The sequence below is a fragment of the Poecilia latipinna genome, unplaced genomic scaffold, assembly GCF_001443285.1.
Source record: "Poecilia latipinna isolate Pla-1442-1.1 unplaced genomic scaffold, P_latipinna-1.0 Scaffold708, whole genome shotgun sequence".
Taxonomy (NCBI): Eukaryota; Metazoa; Chordata; class Actinopteri; order Cyprinodontiformes; family Poeciliidae; genus Poecilia; species Poecilia latipinna.
This window is the reverse complement of record NW_015113324.1, coordinates 212,855-232,696: the sequence shown is the minus strand read 5'-3', so window position 1 is coordinate 232,696 and position 19,842 is coordinate 212,855. Positions and strand designations below refer to the sequence as shown.

Genomic DNA, 19,842 nt, shown 5'->3' with positions numbered 1-19,842 from the left:
GGAGCCCACAGCAGGGGGGGAAAGAAGGAAGGCCCGTTCAAATTTTGGTGGGGCGGGCGGAGAAAAAAAAAAAAAAAAAAAAAAAACAGTTGAAAAATGGATAGGGTTTTGCTTTTTATGCTTGTGATGATGACGGATATTTGAACCTCTTCACCGACCTGCTGTGAGGTTGGCGGGTGAGGCGCTGCCAGGCTCGTAGCGGTGGTACTTCCTGCGGGCCTTGTTGGGGGCCCGCACAGAGCTGCTGTGTCGCTGGCATTTCTTCACCATCCAGGGGCGGGACTTCCTCTCTCCCTCCACCAGCGCCTCACTCCCACTCAGCTTTTTCAGGAAGCGTTTCTCAACATATTTAAACTTGATCCAGGCCTCTTTCTCCTGCCTAGAGGGAGACGAGTAAGTATCATCTCGGGCTCACAGTAAAACTTTCAGATTTATTTTATATCAACATGTCATCTTTACGTCTTCCTTTGACGCACAGTGACACGTTGCTATTATTTTAAGTGTATGAAAATAAACAGAAAAAAAAAAAAAGTTTTGTGGACTTTTAGTGCTCTACGGTCAGATATTTGCAACCGGAGACAATCAGACAAGCAGGACAAAGAGCTGAAAATACTGAAATCTGAACCACTAGTTGTATTATTACCAATACACAGCACAGATTTTAATGATTTTTTGAACTGGAGTACGGTACGGGAACCTCCTTGGTCTTCCACGACCATCTGTATCAGGTCAGAAAATCGTGACCAAAAAATATGCATCAACAAAATAAGTGTTCATTCTAATTTTCCAGTCAAACTTCCTCGCTGGAGCTGGCTTTACCTGGAGCTAGACGGTCCTGGTTTTTTAACTCCCAGTTCCTCGCAGGCTCCCTCATAAATGTTGTTGATCACAGTGTTTCCCAACTCACACATGAGCTGCATGCAAAGAGAGAAAAACATGGGGGGGTGGAGGGGGGCAAAGTTGAAAACCAGACAGGAAGTAAGTTTAAAAGGAGTAATTAAAAATGTAGCAGTGTGGCAATCTGCTGGGGCCAATTAATATTGCAACACCACTGGGAAGAAAGAATGCTGCACATGCAGAACGGGCTGCGGGGAAACTGGTGAGAGAGATGCACCTTGAGTAATTCTGGCTCCCACGAGTCCAACGTCAGCGAGCGCACTTTAGAGAAATGGACGCCTAAACTCCTGAAAACAGAAAAAGGGAAAGAGATGGAATAAAAACGAATAAAGTTTTTCTTTCTATATTCTTAACTTATCCCATTATTTATTTATTTATCGGCATATGTCAAAGTCCTTTAGAGATTGAACACACTCTGAGAGAATCTTTGTGAAAATCTCAGTTTTTATATTTAACACGGATGAAAGTTTTTTGAAACGCAGTTACTGCTCCTGAAAACTGTAGATTGCAACAGTGTGCCCTAGTTCATTATCTTTAATAAAATATATTCGATTAAGTACCATAACGCCGCTGTGCTTTAACAAGTGAAATGTTGGTAAATTAAAGTGCTAAGTTATGACACTTAAGCATTTTTATTTTTTATGGAGGGTAAAATAAAGCAGACTAAAACAACACAGGATATCTGTAAAGATTTGTCTTCCCATCATGTGATCTAAAAATATTTTCCTCAAACAGTTTAATGTTTGAGGAAGAATTCGGAAAAGCAACGGCAAACTGGAAAAGCTGGTTTTAGAATATGTCGACATGCAAATGTAAGATTCCTCAAACATGCAAATACCTGTGGATCCCCGAGCACTCAATGCAAAGCAGCACGCCCAGGTTGATGGAGGCCCAGCACGGAGCCGCCTGGCCACAGTCGCTGCACAGCTCGTTGCCCGGCAGGCTCTGCACCCGCTGCAGGAGACTGTCTCCGCCGCCCCGGCACGCCTTGTCCGCCCTCTCCCCCCTGTCCCGGGCAGAGTCGCTGGCAGAGTCGATGCTGCTGGTGGACGGTGAAGCCGTCCGGTCCAAACGCTTGCAGAACGAGGCAGATGTTCAGATTTGCTTACATTCCAGAAACGATTTGAAATAAACAGATTTTTTTTTTTTTTGTATTTGGTTGCTCTCTGATTCCAGGCTGTACCTCAATGTAATAGTTGTCGCCGATGTCTTTGTATGCAGAAGCGATGCTTGCCTGGACCGCCTGGATCCAAGCTTGCCGCAGCTTCTCAGACTCTGCTTGCATCATGCAGCTCCTGCAAACGCCAAATCATAAAACACGCGTCATTTGATTGGTGTAAATAGTAATAGCCCATTTAAATCATGTCACAGCCTGCTATGAGACAATTACCTCTGTAGTAAAGAAATATGAAAAAAAAAAAAAAAAAATTAGTAAATAGTTTATGCTTGACTCACAGTGGTTGATATTTTGGCCCCAAATATCACCTAATTAAAACTATTTTTAAGGATCACCTCATTGAGAAGGCAATTTGTTTTGTTTCTCATGAAGCCAATAAAAAAAAAGAAAGTAAAAAGAACTAAACGGTAATACTTTGACGGGCTGCGTATAAGGCTGCAAGATTTAATGCAAAGTTGTATTTAAAGTTTCAACTTCTGTCATTATTTACCAAATGACACTTAATGACAACTGTCATAAACACTTTATTCGTGACAGGTGTTAATGACAGAGTCATGTAAGTCTGCACATAAAGTGTAACCGAATAATTATATGAATATCCGTTTGGCACGGCATGTTGAAGGACATGGACTGATGAAGGATTAACTCTGTATAGTTTCACTCAGATGTTTGTTCAACTTTTAGCTTAGAATAACGTAGAGGACACCTTAAAGTTAGAATCCCAAGTTTTTCATAAACCACAGCCTCAAAATCCAAAATGGCCACCGTGTTTTTGATCTGTAGCAGAAGCTACAGGAATAAACTGCTTAATTATCTCACTAAATGAGACAAATTGTGAGACACATAGTGCCGTACGAAAAGCAAACGACAAGTCCCACCGATTTGTTCTTGGTTCGCTTCTAAAACTTCTTATTACGCTGTTGCTTCTCCCACATTACATTTCCTTTTTATGTAATGACTGGAAAGCATATTGTTTTGGGTCCTTGTGCGCATTAGCATCAAAGTTAATTAGCTTAATCTTAATGGAAAGCTAATTAAGAGCAGAAAGGGAACCAAAGCAGCACCAGCTGTGTTTATACCACAGAGAACTGCTTTTGTTTGACACACACCAACACACTTACTTTGTGGGCGAAACCACCTCAAAGCAGAATCTCCTCTCATTATCTTCACATGGTTTGACTGAGCACAGCCTCAGATCCTCAACCACCACCGTCAGAGAATCCTGTTGGCGGAGGAAAAGAGTATCACAGAAACCACAGACGGCAGAGAGCGGGTTCGACTTCTCAAGCAAGTCGGTGATGGGATCCTTCATTCCTTGCCAAATGACTAATAAAAATGAATTTCTGGAAGCAAACTATTGGTTTTGTTGTGCAAGGGAAATATTATTTAAAAAAAAAAAAATGAAACTAGATCAAGAGCAAAAAAGCTACTTTTACCTTGAGTTTTTTTTGGTAGACCAGCTGGCTGTTTTGGATTGAAAACCACCGCCTGATGGAAGTAAAATGCAACAAATGTGATTTTCCACTTAAATAAAAAAAAAGAAGTAGATTTTCAAAGTTATCAGTTTTTTATATATATCATTTCACAGTGAAAATTGAACATTTAAAAGTCAAAGAAAGAAAGGACAGAAGCAAAAAGTAAACATCAAAGAAAAGACAGAAATGAAACAAAAGAAGAACATAATGATGGAAGTCCACTAGGTAGAAAGCACACAAATAAGAAAGAACACAGAGAGAAATTTGCCATGTAATGAAGGAACGAAATGATAGAAAGACAAAGTGAAGAAAGGACGCACAAAAATTAATGGACACAGAAGGGAAAACTAAAAGAACATAGGAGGAAAGGAAGGCAGGAACCAAGGAAGGACCCAACATTCAGACAATCTTAAAGTGATTAAAGTCTAAAAATATTATTTTCCAAACTATTATAGAGCCATGACTGCAGATATTCACAAGTGTCGTATTGTGTTGTTTGGTTCCTCACCTGTTCCAAGTCTTGAAAGCATTGCTGGCTCTCTTGAACAGATAGCCCTCCATGACGACCCCATTGGGTGCGTCCACATTGAATTCAAGCTTGGGATCATCGTAGGAAAAATCCTGCAGATGGAACATGCGGAAAAAAATGTTGAGGTCTGACTTTTTTTTCCTTTCCCCATCGAGCTTCAATTAGATTGGTGATCAGTAGTAAAACAAAGTCTCTCATGAGGTCAGTGAGTCACTTTCTCAGCCAGGATGTTTAAACCGTGGAAAACTGCAGGTTTAAACTCTCAGATTCACACTACTGCATACAGTGGTGATATTGTTGTGCAGCCTGTCTGAATCAAATTACAGCAGATAGCGGCGGCATGGCAAGGATCACATCTGGAGCTCTGCTAAAAACTTTTATGTGTCTTTACAAAGGTCTGAGAAACAGATGACAGTTGCTGAGTGTGGTTAAAAAAAATAAAAATAAATAAAAAACATGCTATCATTTTACATTGACTGTGATTATGTTTCACTCCGGTTAGACAGCTTCTGTTCACCGGTAAGGCAACACTGAGCATATGGCAGGTTGGGCACACACACACAGAAACACACGCATACACAAAAGTGTCCACAAAAGTATCAACTCCAGTTGATTGATTTTAATCAGCACCAAAAATCAAGGCTCAAATGGGGAAGGCAATGTAATATTTGTCGTTTTGTTGAGGCATTTGGTAGTATAATAGGCTGTGTACAATTCTCAAGGGCAATGAGTGTAGTGTCTTGCAAAAGTATTCGCACTCCTAGATATTTTCCACATTTGTCCTGCTACCACAACGACCTACAGTGCATGCTTTTTGGGGGATTTTATATGATAGAACAGTACATAATTGCTAATCGAATGAAAAATGATACAATACATGGCTTCCAAAATAACTGTAGCATGTCTTGGAATCCTGTCTTCATAATATAATGCAGCACAACCAAAGGCCTTCAGAAGTCACTTGATTACTAAAAAATTAATGTCTGTGATTTAATCTCAGAAGAAGCTTTCAGGTAAAACACAATGTACAGCAGAACACCAACACTGCACACCACCCTGAATGCACCATCCTCACTGTCTGAGGTAGTGGTGGCAGCATTATGCTGTGAGGATGTTTTTATTCTGCCAAATAGAAGAAAGAAAGAGAACTCTGTTATAAGAAGGGATGGTTCGCCTTCCTAATGGCTTAGATCAAATCATTTTCAGATGATAGAAAGGCCTAGTCAAAGTCCAGACCTAAATCTAAATGTGAATCTGTGGCAAATACATGAAAACTGCAGGTCTTAAACACTTTTCATCCAATATGGCCAGATGCAGTATATTTGCAGGAATTAAGAAAATGAATGGCCAAAAAAACTTCTTCACGTGTCAGGCTGCTGGAGAAATACCCCAAAACACTTGCAACAGAAGCTGGTTCTACAAAGCAATGACTCAAAGATGCTGAATAAGTTTAGAACGTTTAGAAAACCATGGATTATTTTCCTGAGGTTTGTGGTTCTACAGTCCTGAAATTTGAAAAAGTTCAAAAGGTACCAACATTTTTGGAAAAGCACGGCACATACCGAAAGGCAACCGCAGAGAAAAGCAACCGAAGGTTTTATATCTACATAAAACCACCATCAAAACATACACTTTCCTCTGTTTCCCATTCACAATCAGAGGGACGTGCAAAAACATGACAGAAAAATTAGTTTAAATACTAAATTCTCAGCCGAGCATGACTGGAAAACCTCAGGTGCATCGTCATGCAGAGCAACGAAAGTGCAACAAGCGAAAACAAAGAATCAGAAATGATCCTCACCAGCAAAAAGTCCAGCCTGCCAAATATCTTCATTTTCGCCAAACTGACATCTAACAACATTATGAGCAGCAACAAAGTCACCTAATATAAGCAGAGCGACAAACGTCTGTGTGTATCCTGAAGGACGCAGCGGTCAGGCGTGCCAGCCCACACAAGTCCAGATGAAAGTCTGTCAGGCGACAGCAGCACGCTCGTGCCGTTCCTTCACACTGCGCCACCTGCCAGCAGACTAGCAGCCTTCGCCGCGTGGCTGCGGAGCGGGAGCTCATTACCATACAGCTGCCACACTCGTGCCCCGCTGACCCCGTCCAGAGAGAGATCAAACGTGTCATTTTACTGCAGCGGGTAAAAAGGAGGGGGAAGCGTGGTGTTCTCTGCTGCGTGTCCCGTTTCTCCTCTCCGCCCCGCAGCACAATTTAAAGCTCCCCTCTAACCCTCGCAACAATCCCCAGGCCCGGTGTGCGCTGAGGGGAGTCGGCTTTCCATCTGTCTGCAGCTCTGAAAACTGTTGCTGTTAAATCAAGCTGATATTATTGCTCCCCAAGCACCAGGACGAGACCCCCTCTTCCCACCTTAAATCAGCCGAGGCCCTGCAAGAATCTGGAGCGTAAAGTGCCTGGAGGGAAAGAGGCTGCAGAACCAGGGGCCCTACAGAGCGAAACCCATTTAGTTTGCAGAATCCAGCCAGTTTAACAACACCGAGGCCGAGTTGTGCATATTGAATGCGTCCCCATAGGAGCTTTGATAGAGTCTACTTTAATTTTGGTACTTAGATACTCAGCAAAAACACATGATATTTTGATTTTGGTCGAGTTTCAAGTCCAAAATCATAAACACTTTTTATCCAGTCTGAAAGGTGCACGTGTAAATATCTCAGTACACTTGAAATAAGACAAAACTAATTCACAAATAACTTTTCAGCATGACATAGGAGATTGTTTAACTATTCTTTAACTTATGGGAAAAATATGTTCTACTGGCAGATGTGTAACCAGCACTTTTTAATCCATCAATATTAAAGAATTGTTGATTTAAAACAAACTCCCTCATCTTGCCGAAAGGTTACTTGTGAACTAGTTTTGTCGTATTTCAAGTGCACCGACGTATTCGCACAAGAAGCTGGACCAAGAATACTTGGCAAGATTTTGTGTTTTTGCATGCGCTGCAGTTAACAGGTGTGTCTGAGTGACGGCGAATAAGAAGCTGTTCTTATTCACTGACATCCATGCCAGTCATTACAACTTAATTAAAGCGCACCACACTAATAAGCACCTTCTGCTGTTTTCTGAGGTGTTATGTAAAAGCTGCTGCAGCAGAAGAATCACAGTGTTACTGTGTCACAATCACAGTAACACTAAAGGACATTAGCAATGTGACACAACCGTCCAATTAAATGCCTCCATGAGTTGAAATACCTGTAAGCAAAAAGGCTGCATTTCAAAGCGATTCTCTGCTGCGTCAGGATTCAGAATAAAACTACTAGATTCACATGCAGCTTCAGATTCGAGCTTAAACTGCCACAAACTTCGTCCAGAAGACTTTTACTCTTCGGCGCGTGAATGACTTTTTAATCTTTTGTGTTTATTTCAGTTAACATTTCTCTGATCCAGAATCTTCTACTGGTAAAAAAAAAAAAATGGGGGAGGAGGAAGGGTGAAGAATCGGTTCCCTTGAGAGACACAATAAAGTCCTGCTCACATAGAAACTGGGCATTAAACTGAAAGAGTATCTGAGTATCTATAGAGAGAGACAAGACTTATAAAAAAAACCCTGAGAACACAGAGTTTGACAGATTTCAACCGTGCAAACAGAAATGTATTTTCTGCAGGGAAAAAAGAAAGAAGGAAGGTAGGAAGGAAGGCAGTCAGGGAGCAAAGAAGGAAAGAGGGAAAAAAGAAAGGAAGGGAACTGGGAAAGGAGGGAAGGATATAAGAGAGGAAAGTAAAAATGATCCTGAAGGAGGGAAGTGAAAAGGAAGGAAGAAAACAAATCTAGTTTATTTTTTCTATCCTCCTCCAGTCTTGGAAAATACCACAAGAAACTTTCATATTTTCTCCATTTTCCAGAGGGTGAACAAACATTCACATTTAACTTTACTCCCCAATGAATCTTTTTTTTTTCGTCTGATCTGAAGTAACTTAGAGACCTATTAATAAAGAACGTCAGCATCTATAATTCAAAAAAATCCGCTGCTTCATGACTGTGCCTCAGGCTGCAGCGCATTTGCATATTATTGAAGGAAAAGTGTGACAAAAGGGGAGGCGATCTGTCAAAACATCTGTTGTGCAAAAACATTTTTACGTTAATGCCGTTTGGCTCGCACTTCCCTTCGACAGACAATACGAGGCCTTTACAGAAGCAGCCACTTTAGCGGGGAGGCGCTAACCGGAGACGCCCTCTTCCTCACAGCTTCGTTCTCCATCACACTCAGCTGGCGTCGAGCCCTAATCTCCCTTTATCTGCTTGTCTTCTGTCTGTACCACTCGGCCTCACATTCAGCGCCCTGCTGCGCCTCATGATGCCATCTGTTGACTTTGGCCGGAGCTGGCAGCGGATGAAGGAGGGAGCGGAGGCAGGCTGGCATCGCGTGGGCTCACATCTCCACAATCGCTGGCAACAAATCGACCTTTCTGGCACCATAATTACCAAACCTGTAGCTTAACTGAGGACGGCATCTCAAACCAGAGCACAGCCCAGATCATCCTGCCCCTTGGTGAGGGACAATGCTATCTGGAAGCACCAAAATGCTTCACTTCAAAATAATCAACTGAGACAAGCTGGAACAAAATAAGGGCTAAAAGATGCTGGACACTTCCATTTTCATCTAGATTTACAGATATTATCCTCAAACCGGTTAGAGTAGACGTCCTCACTGTTGAGGCCGAACCAGAACGCTTTTATTAGATATAAAAGTTTCTAATTGGACCTTTATTTTTGGTAAGGTTACAAACTCACCTGCATTAGAGTCTGGAGGTGGAAGAACAAGGCCGCACGTTAGCATGGAGAAAAAAACAAACAAAAAAACAGAGAATAAGATTAATAAAATATTAGTGCTTTAAACTGAATGCATTAAATGTAATATACAGTTTATCACAGGTTTTCAGACTGCTCTCTGACATTTTTTATTGTCTATCCAGGAAACAGTTTAAAAAAAAAAATTCCTTGATGGGTTTTTTTTTTTTTTTTTTTTTTGCATATTTCATCAAGTGAAAAGTATGCATAGAGAGTTAAAGTGAGTCAGATTTAAGAGAAGAGGTTGGTGAAAGGCCAGCAGGGCACGAGGCTGTTTGTCAAGTCTGGCAGGATGCCTTCACTGGGCAACTACATCGATCACCGGGAAGGGCCAAGTCAGGCGGAAAAACAGGCATGTAGTTGGAATCGCCTTCCCTAACAGATGGATGTTTTTTTTTTTTTTTTTGTGCATCTGTGCATGAATGTGAATGTTGAATATGGAGCGGGAGCCGAACCGGGCTAAAGGAACTACTTTTCACTCACTCGAGAGATTTTTAGAACAGAAATGTTTGATTTTCTTTTCAAATGCGATCTTTTACTTTGAACTTCGAAGGTAAAAAAAATATCCTGCATTCCTTTCAATGGTTCACTGAAATCAGAAAGAAAACACATAATAGATGATAAAAAAAAAACACACACGTGAGCTTCTCTGGAAGGCTAAACAAAAACTTTCATGCCAATTGAAGATAAGTCTTTTGTTATCTATTCAAGTTTGCTTTGAAAACTTGTATGCATCGCTGACCGACAAGCTTAGAAAGAATAAGGAAAGTTTTTTTTAAAAAAAACCATCAGATAAAACCAACAAAGAACTAACTTTGCGAGTGAAACCGCTGGTAAAGCAACAAATCTAAGCCCCCAGATTGCTAACTGAGAATATGCAAAAAAAATAAATAAATAAATAAAATAAAATTGCTGGAGATGTTTCTGTTTCACTTCAGATGTTTGGAGGAGAAAAAAAATGTGATGCTAAAAAGATGTCAGGGCATGAGCTAGAAAACGAGAGCGGTGTTGTTTTCTCACCCTCTGCTGGATGAGAGCGTGTTTGTGCTCCAGCTCCCTCTTCTCCATGGCAGAGTCGATCACCAGCTGGTCCAACTGAAACATAAAGCAGAAGCCGTCAGACGGATTATTATTATTTTTTTAAATTTGCCACTTTTATCTATAGATACTAAGTATTAGTTTAACCAAAGATTTACCAAAACAAAGGCAGCTATGCTTTATTTGGACTCCAAGTGACGAACAAACACAATTAGTACGCAACTGTAAATGGGGAGGAGAAGTGTGATGGGTTTTCGACACGTTCAGCAATAAACACATGCGAAAAGTGTGGTAGTTCACTTAAGTTTTAATTAGATCAGGACTTTGACTAGGCCATGCATACATGTGTATAGATATTTGTCCATGTGATTCCTCTGCAGATCTGGCTGTATGTTTGTGATTGTTGTCCTGCTGGACAGACTGAATCTTGATGTTTAGCTGCATTCAGATTCCCATCAACTCACCAGCTTTCTAATCCAAATTTAAAAAAAAAAAAAAAAACCCACTTTTTTTACTTTTTTTTTAAAACTTAAAAAAAAATCATGTTTTTTTTTTTTTTTTAAGATTTCCACACAGTAACTGAATTACCATGTGGAAATTTGGGGAAGTTTGTATAAAACCAACACAAAACTTGTCTATATTTCTCAGAAGAAAGCATGATGCCACCCACATGCTTTGCCATGAAGATGTTCATGGCAAAGCATGAGTCTGGAGGTGGAAGAACAAGGCAAAGTTGTCCATATTTGTCCATATTTTTACTTGTAAATAATAAAAAAAAAATAAAAAATCACATAACTTTTCTCCCTACTTCACAATAAGTCACTGCTCTGCTTTGGACCACAGTTCCAACAGAATACATTGAAAGTTGTGAATAAGACTACTGTATACCTGTGCAGCCAACTTTTTCATGTAGGGGTCAATCTCATCTAAAATGTTGAAGCCTTGCTTGAACAAAGTATACTGGGCTCGCATGAAGGACAGCATCTTAAGGAAGCATGGGAAGAAAACAAAACAGTCACAAAGTGATGTTCAAAACCATAGAAAGGACACACGCTGATCATGTGCAAATGTCTCAGAGTGTGAGTTACTTACTGCATCAAGGATTTCGAACTTCTTCTTAGCTTGAAGGACATTAATCTGCACCAAAACAGCAGCAACAAAAAGCAGATTTAGATCCTAATCTGAGAACAACACAGGTGATCTGATCTGATTTGTTGGGCCAGACACACAAGCCTCAGCAGCCGTGGTGTGTGAGTGCCCCCTACTGGACAATACTGAAAACATAACCTGCAGCGTCTCACCTGCAGCACATAGTCCAGGGCGAGGTGCCTGAAGGCTTTGCGGCTGAGGATGAGCGCCTGCGTGGCCTCCTCCGCTTCGTGCACCTTGTTCCTCGGTGCTTGAGCGTTCTTCACCTGAGCCAGCTCCATGTCCTCGCGCACGCGGTCAAACTGCTTCTTGGTGTCCTTGAACTTACGGATGTCCCTGAGGCAGACGCAGCACAAACATCCCAAGTGCAACTTTAAAACTGTAGACACTATAGCTTTGTTGACCAAGTTCGTTTGCACAAATGAGGAATTTGACTTTGATTGACAAGCACTTACAGGTGCAGAGTACAGATATTAAGTCAAGATTTTTTATTGATAAAGAAAAAAAAAGGCTTGATGTGCAAAATGTTTATTTTGATGCACAGCAGAGTAGCTGATTATTCTGGCTGTAAGGTTTCTACTGTGTTTATCAGACAGACAACCTGGCAGATGTTTTGTGCAAATACCATTTTTTTTTTCTTTGCCATGTCGTAATTATAAACAGGAGGCACTTTACTAACAGTGTAAAGTGAATAAAATATGATGTATAGTTTTCAGAATTTACAAATAAAATCAACTGGGAGTCATGGGCTGCATACTTTAAAATGTTATGATTTAGTAGAGCTCAGAACAGCACTGATTATGTACAAAGATTACAATAAACTCCTTGCAAGGCGTATGCAGATGTGGTTTGAAAATAAAGAAAAACTAAGATTTAAGAGAAAAAGGTCACGACAAATATGTACAACAGATGTACTTCAGTTAGAAGGATTCATGTGTGGACTAATTGTAGAGAGGAATTGAAAATGTATGTATAAAAACGTGGAGGTAGTGGAATCCAATCTGCATTTCGTGTTCTCGCCATTGACAGGAATTTAAATATCGTTCATCTATTTCTGTATTAGTTTTGTCTTTTTTCCCCTTTTGTTTTTTGGTTTTTTTTTTTTAAATGTGTGTACGGAAAAGTTAAAATGACCAAAAATAAATACATGATACAATTTAAAAAAACTTTTATTTTTTTTCTAATTAGACACTTCTTTGTCTTGCTATGTTACATAAAATCCCAAGGAAAATGTGTAACGTTTGTGGCTTTAATGTGTTAAAATGTGAGAAATTTTCAAACGATCTCAAACAAAGAGTCTCCACAAGGAGACAGCTGGGTTACTCACTCCTTAATGAAGGTATGAAGCTGCTGTTTGATCGACCTCTGAGCCTGGTCAAACAAAATCTGTACGCAGACACAAACACAACGAGTCACATTACAGCAGCAGGTAAATATCTCACTTTACGTAGAGATTGGTGATTACGGCACATGAATTTGTAGTGGCTAGGTGTTTGCCACAAGATGGCACTAGAAACCCTTTTAGAGCAGAAGATGCCACGGGTGTGAGGATGAGGAGGAAGGAGAGGCAGGACACACGTGCACAGACTCAGTTGCTGCATCAACAGATTTTCGGCCTCACATTTCCCTTCCTGTTAACCTTAGGATTTCCATTTCTCCTCCCACCGCGTTTTCTTTTTTTCCCTTTTGTTTTCTTTCCATCTTGACAAAAACAAAACTATTTTCCCTCCATTGCTATTTGTTTCATGTGCAATAAAGCACCCAGCGGGTGATGGTGGACAAACAATATGGTCGTATTAGGAACAAGGTTTGACTGAAATTGTGATTGCATCACAATCACACACAGCAATAAACAATCAATTCTTTTGGGATGGGATTAAACCCTATGGAGAGAACCATTATTTACCCTGGACATATGCATTGCAGATTACAGGCTTAGTTTATGTGTAAGCCTCCATCCACATAATGACCCCGCAGCTACCCGGTGACATCAGGGAATCAGGTCGTCCAACATAAACGGGTTTCTGGATGTGAGAGGTCATGCATTTCCAAACAGGGGCTCTTTAGCTCTTTGTGGAAATATAAAAAAAAGCAGACTTTCCCTCCAAAGTCAACTTCTGCCAATCCGCAGTTACTTCCTACATATTGATCAATGTGTAACATTTTCCAGCTAGGAGAAATGTGGAAAAAAAACAAACAAATATTGGGATGACAACAATATGAAAAAGTTCAAAACAGAGTAAACATCTTTGTAGTGTTAAGGAAACTCAGTGAAGCTAATTGGGGGTGGGGCAGCTCCAATTTACAAGAGAGCATGATGATTACGATGTAGATCTACGGAAAAAGGTCTGCGATCTAAAATTTAAACACCATGGCCTGTCTCTTCATCTGTTCAATCCTGGCTTTGGATTTCTAAACATTTGTGGAGCAAGATGTACAAAGAGACAAACAGTGAAAAGCAGCCAAAGGACAGATTTATTGTCTCTCTGTCCGTCAGTCTCACTCTGCCATGACTCCATTAATGAAGAAGAAGAGGTGTTAGACTGGAGGACTGGGACACATTTACTGAAGAGGAATGTGAGAAAGTCGTTAAGGGGAAAGAGGATCAATTAAAAACTAACACCATCTATAGAAAATCAGTGTTTTCTGAAAGCGGTCCGTGAGACTGCAGCCGGGCAGCACAGTGCACACCTGAACAGCAGAATGCATAAAAGATGGTTAAACTGGACTTATGATAAAAATAAAAAAAACACAGAAGATCTCATCAGCCTGATCAGTTCAACGGTTTGATCGGAAAAGGTCAAAGATGCTTAAAAAACCAGAGAAGAAGAGATATGAATAAAGATTACAGGAACAGAGACAAATTACTGAGAAATAAGAAGGGATCAACAGTTTATTTTGTACTTCACGTTGCGCATGTGATTTACTGCCCTCCGAACACAGCTGGAAGGTATTCTCTTAGTAAGAAATTGCTCTTGTGAAAAGCCCTCTTACTGATTTAACCAGCATGCAGCAAAGAGCAGCCGTTTGATCTGCTCTTTATTCCCTCGTGTGCCATGCAAAACCAAGAGTTTTAAGTGGGAATTCCACTCAAAACTGAAACCACAAAGGGAAATGACAGATTAAATACGAAGTGATACAACCAGACTGGAATGTCATTCAGATTTAGAGAGGCATAGTTTTGTGTGAGGTCGAAGAGCCATACTGGAGTTTGAAGAGGGGAAGGATGGGGCTGTGTTTTGTGGTTTCTGGTCTAGCAAAAGCACAAGAGCCTCCAGTGCAGCAACACGAACATGCAACAAGGCAGAGGTGGAATGTACCAACACGGCTTCTAGAGGTCAATCTTCACTTAACGTTTTAGTCCCAACCAGCGCTGCTTACCTACGCATGCATGGGTGGATTGAACATGCAAACTCTATGCAGGAAAGACTCCCAGCAGGAGTTTGAACCCAGGACCTTCTCGCTCGTAAAACTGTGCGACTGTTGAGCTGTGTCATTATTTTAACCTTCAAATACATGCAAATAACTTTCCTCTGCTTTGTTTAGCAAATAATGTCGTACAAAGACTAACGAGAGAGCACCAACGTCCTCAGGAAGCAACTTTAAACATCCTAATACCGAAATGATTAAAGGAACTTTTTAAAGTAATTTCCCAGTTACTTTGTAATTATCTAGTGACTTTGTAGAAGGTCACAGTATTTACATTGGCTAATTCCTCCAAAAAGAGTTTTTGGTGCTTTCTGGTCATCAACGATTTCCTGATTGCACAATAAGGGAAATGTTTTTTTTTTTTTTTCTTAAGAGGAGATTGGTCTCTGACACCGCAAGACAATCAGACCCACCATACTGTGAGCTTTTTTTGTCTTTACAAGCTTAAAAGAAGAAGGAAGCAGCAAGCCATGTTTATGTTCCTGTTGAGATCCCAACATGAGTTTCTGAAATGTCATAACATCAAGGTCTGATTCATCTCATCAGATTCCAATTACACTTAGTCATAAAGAAGAACTGCTCTGGTGTCATGCCAGTAAAACTGTGATTTCTGTTAAACATGAACACAAGACCCAACAAACTATAAAGAAGTGGGAAGTTTGATTGTGTGTGATGCCTGTGTGTTGAGCCCTAAAGGGGAGCCGGATTACAGAAAGATGTTGGAAAGATTCGGGCATGTGGGGGCACCTCTCCTCCCCCTCTCGCCTGTGGCAACAACAGTGTGGGGTTTCTGTGTGTGTACGTGTGTGTGTGTGGGTGTGTGTGTGTGTAAAACTGTCTTACCGTTTGATAGTTGACAATCTCCTGGAGGCTTTCTCCACACTTTTCAAGGCATTCCTGCAATATTGCCAACACACAAATGTGATTATACTCCCTTTTCTGTGCAAACGCCGTTTTCACGACAGATTTTAGGATCTGCTCTTTGGACAAGTTGGCGCTAAGACTCAGTGATTCGAGTTTTTTTTTTTTTTTTAATCTCCCTAAGGGACACTTACACTGACATGAGAAGCAGCCTGAATGTTTTAATAAAAAAGCAACAGGCTTTGCGTAAAAATTCGGGTCCGTCTGTGGTCACCTCTTTCATCACCAGAACGGCTGGATACGTCCAAGTCTGGACAAAACTGTTTATCCAACCTTACAATCATTTATAATGTTGGGGAATCTCAGGAATGCACATCCAGCGATAGATGGCTGCTCGTCCGATGGGGAACACGCTCAGATTTTTAAATTTTTTTTGTCAGCTTGTACTCACTGATATCATCTCCTCCTTCTTGCACTGATGGGACAGATCTCTGATGCCATTCACAAAGAGTTTATTGGCGCTGACGTAGACCCGGCCGGCCTCGATCATCCCGCTGCACAGCTTCACCAGCTAACATGATGAAAGAAAAAGGAAAGCATCAGTACAGCAGCCCGTTTAATCGGTCACATGTTTTAAACAATGTGCTCTGAGGGTAATAATAGCCACGGCGATGATGCAAATCAGACGAGGCCTGGAAGAATCACTCATCACATGAGAGGATGCTCACATGAAAGAAGAACTGCTCTCTTTGCTTGCGAGCTGCTAAAGACTGGCGGAATTATAATGAGAATATTTAAATAAAAGCAAGAATTAAACAGATCAAAAAAGATGAAATGATCAGAAGACAAAAATGACATGACAAAGCATCAACACTTGCATCATAAGTCACAAATCTCTAAACGATAATTAAGATAAAACAAATATGCGTTTTTATATTCTTATTGGTGACTTTCAATATGCAGCTTGTGGCATACTGATCAAAGGAAGCAGCGAGGGCATGATGTTTTATCTTTATTTTTTTTACTCTAATGCCGAGATCATCAATTGTTCTTTCTTTTTGTTGTTGTTTCCAACAAGGCTTTTGTAGTTTGTTTTATATTAGTCTTTAAAAGTCATATTACAGCTACCAGCATTTCACATTTTGCTACTTTACATTCACAGTTTTGCGACAGACCAAAAAATAAAGAACAAGAAAGAAACTGATACATGACTTTTTTTTTTTTTTTACAAACAAAAAATCTGAAAAGTGTCCTATTCAAAAATACTACAGAACTACATTTTACTACAGCTACAAGTCAGAGAATGACATGTTTGGTTTTTTTCTTTTCTGCAAATTAGCTTCAGCTCAGTCAGATCGGTGGGAAAGACTCAGATCAATTTTTAAGTCTCTACAGATTCTCAACTGGATTGAAGTCTAAACTTTGACTGGGCCATGACAAAACCCATAAATACACTTCGAGCTAAGCTATTTCAGAGAAGCCCTGACTGTGTGCTTTGGGCTGCTGGAAGGTGAACCTCATATTAGTCTTTTGCAGCCTGTAGACGTTTTTCTTACAGGACTCTCCATCACCAGCTTCACTGTCAATGCTAAAGAAAAGTGGAAGCATGATGCTGTCACCACTCTGTGCTACTAAAACATTTTGCATGTCAGCAAAAAAACAAAAAAACAAACAAACAAACAAACAAAAAAAATCAATCTGGTCCTATTTGACTTGGCCAACTATTCTTCTTCCATTTTTAAATTACGGATTTGTAGTGCTCTGTGATAGGGAGCTCATGGTTGCAGGATATCAGGCAGATTATGTGGAGTCTCGTGAAAGCTGAGCATTTAGGACATACTGTATGATCTGTCGCCATCATGGGAGCAAATAGATTTTTAGATAATGGAACTAGAATAAAAGCCACTGTGTGTTTTCTGGAAAAAAAAAAGGTTTCAGTGGCATTTATTCAACTGTATATGGAAAGGAAGAGAGAAAAGGGTTGAGATGCAGCAAATAGTCCTGGGCCGGGAATCGAACCAGGGACAACTGCCTTGAGGGCTGCAGCCTCAGTGCATGGTGCGCCTGCTTGAGCCATGTGTTGCCCAACCTCAGCATGTTTTTAGATGAGCAATACATGAAAAAAAAATGTTTCTGGAATCGGGGTAAACTCCAAGCAAAGCAGAGTTCATCATTTTCGGTTTGTGTTTCATACACTCCAATTTTCTGTCTCTCTCTAATAAAATGCAACATTGATTCAAAATTATTTTGGATGAGAATTAAAATGAAAAAAAAAAAAAAAAAAAAAAAAAAATATGCAAGTAACTACACTTAAGAGCAAGCCAAAGTAGCAGAGCCAGAAGACAAGCTTCATACAAATGTAACACAAATTAGAAAGATGGAAAGCAAACATCGATGTAATTTACTGCTGGAGCATCACTTTTGATGCCTAAAAAAAGCTTGTTTCATATAACAAGAACCAGGCACGATGGTAGCTTCCCTTTTAAACACCACATGAGGAAGCAACTACTACACCTCCCCACTTAAGAGGTAACATGATAAGCTCCAGAGTGGTAAGTTGTCATTAGCAGCACACTGATGCAGCTGTGCATAAAGCAGCATCGGAGCATTTGAGTACGAGAGAGTCTGTTGACGCATGGAGGGTGTGCAGTAAACCTTTAATTATCTCATTTAGAGCAGAAGTTCCCAAGGTTGTAGCTATACGAGTGTGGTTTTCTGGGAGGCTGGCACTGCCGTCAGTAATGCATGCACGCCGGCTGCGTGAGTGATTGCTGCTAAAACGAGCTGCTGGGATGAATGTGTGTGTGTGTGTGTTTCTGACATGTAAAGAGGGCACCCTTGTGTAGAGAAAGTCACTGTCCAAAAAAAATCAGCATTTAAATTCACGTGTGCAGAGCTGAGAGCTTTTCTGAAGCAGCAGAAAATGTGAAGGAGCGTGACACATGCTGACCCCTCCAGGCCTGCAGTGGCACACAGTGTATGTAAACACATTGACATATATGTGAATCTGATGTAATTGTGTGGTGCGCCAAGCCTCCAGCCTGCAAGCAAGGTCATTAGATGTACAGTAAATGTGTTTGGAGGACCAAAACAGCCAGAGCAATGCAAAATCTCTGCAGAGGAGTGAGCTTTTAAATTGGCAGTGCAAAGATTTTTTTTTTTTTTTTGCCTTGTTAAAGACAATCTGCAGCAGTTTCAGAGATTTGTGGTTGTTTATGATAAGGAAACCAATACATATCCCAATGCAAGTCCTCAGTTTAATCACCTTTTTGGTCATTGCAAAGCACTTTCTTAGAAATTATCAGATTTTCTGAATCTTGGAAACGTTATCCACTAAAGCCCATCGGTGCCGTCAGAGCAGCACAGCAACATGGTCTGGCTGAACAAGTAAGCAAATCACCTTGATTCAAACCCTCTTCAATCTCTCTACTCTGACCTTTTTTCATCTTTCAGTGGAGCTTAGTCAGGGATCAGAGTTCAGCGGGCGGTCCTGACCTGTCGGCTGGGGGAATAATCCATCAAAGAGCTTCCATTTTCTTTATGGGGTAGTTAATTTAAAATGTTAGATTATGAACCTGAATTTTGGTGTGCAATAACTATCTGTTCTGATTTGCCTATGCTTGTGGTCTGTGCTAACAGCTTAAAACAAAAAAAAAAAAAATGTGGCTGTTGTTTGCAATACAAACACTCTCAAAACGTCATACTTCAAAGACAATCCCAAACAAATACGTTGTTTCTAGGGAACTATATTTTAATGCTACCCTATTTTATATTTAACAAACACTACTGATCAAAAAAAAAAAAGAAACTGTTGCATCATTGCTTTTGGGAACCATCTTTTATCTTAATTACAGGCAGCACTTTATGCTACGGAACATAAAGCTTCCTCTGTGCCATTAATTGGTGTTTGTTCTTGGTGTTTGTACTGTGTACAAGGTTCTGTGTGCGATCATGCTCATGTGTAGGATGTGAAAGACAGAAACATCCTCACACAAGACGAAACGTTTTCAGTTCATTGGTCCGTACCTTGTCCAGCTTCGCCTCGATTTCCACCACGTCTGTCTCCACATCATCGATTCCGGCCCTGCAGGGGGAAGACACAAAGACACTCGGTTAATCAGATCTGCTTTCTCTCTTTCTGACAAAAGGATCACCTGAGAGACGGACAGAGGAATCCATAGATTATTTGGGATGGATTCTCGGATAAGCAGCAAAACACAATATTCCATATTGTTCCAATTACTCGTAGTTTACTGGAAAAGCATTCACACCATTTTTCATTTTTGTAGGATTGTATGTCAAAGACCAACACAATGCAGTTGATAATTATGAAGTGGAGGGGAAACGATACAGAAAAATCTAAAAAGTGTGGAAGGCATTTGTATCCACCCCTCTTTCCAATGAGATCCATTCAGGAACATCACTTTTCAAGTCTTTCCACAGATTCTTAATCAGATTAAATGTTGGACTTTAA

At 40.4% G+C, this 19,842-nt stretch overlaps 1 protein-coding gene across 2 annotated transcripts in view; it reads right to left on the bottom strand.

Annotated features, from left to right (window-relative positions):
- Window positions 1-19,842, bottom strand: part of LOC106955129 (arf-GAP with coiled-coil, ANK repeat and PH domain-containing protein 3-like) — a 62,004-nt gene that overhangs the window by 9,146 nt on the left and 33,016 nt on the right. For both annotated transcript variants that reach the window (XM_015045116.1, XM_015045115.1), the window contains exons 2-18: window positions 19,395-19,452; window positions 15,820-15,939; window positions 15,351-15,404; window positions 12,406-12,464; window positions 11,231-11,414; window positions 11,022-11,066; window positions 10,818-10,913; window positions 9,912-9,986; window positions 8,835-8,846; window positions 4,058-4,170; window positions 3,511-3,562; window positions 3,196-3,296; window positions 2,081-2,192; window positions 1,736-1,971; window positions 1,115-1,184; window positions 820-914; window positions 159-379 (exon numbers count right to left, since the gene is read on the bottom strand). In XM_015045116.1, the coding sequence (XP_014900602.1) occupies window positions 159-379; window positions 820-914; window positions 1,115-1,184; window positions 1,736-1,971; window positions 2,081-2,192; window positions 3,196-3,296; window positions 3,511-3,562; window positions 4,058-4,170; window positions 8,835-8,846; window positions 9,912-9,986; window positions 10,818-10,913; window positions 11,022-11,066; window positions 11,231-11,414; window positions 12,406-12,464; window positions 15,351-15,404; window positions 15,820-15,939; window positions 19,395-19,452 (1,703 nt within the window). The remainder of the gene's footprint in view (window positions 1-158; window positions 380-819; window positions 915-1,114; window positions 1,185-1,735; window positions 1,972-2,080; window positions 2,193-3,195; window positions 3,297-3,510; window positions 3,563-4,057; window positions 4,171-8,834; window positions 8,847-9,911; window positions 9,987-10,817; window positions 10,914-11,021; window positions 11,067-11,230; window positions 11,415-12,405; window positions 12,465-15,350; window positions 15,405-15,819; window positions 15,940-19,394; window positions 19,453-19,842) is intronic.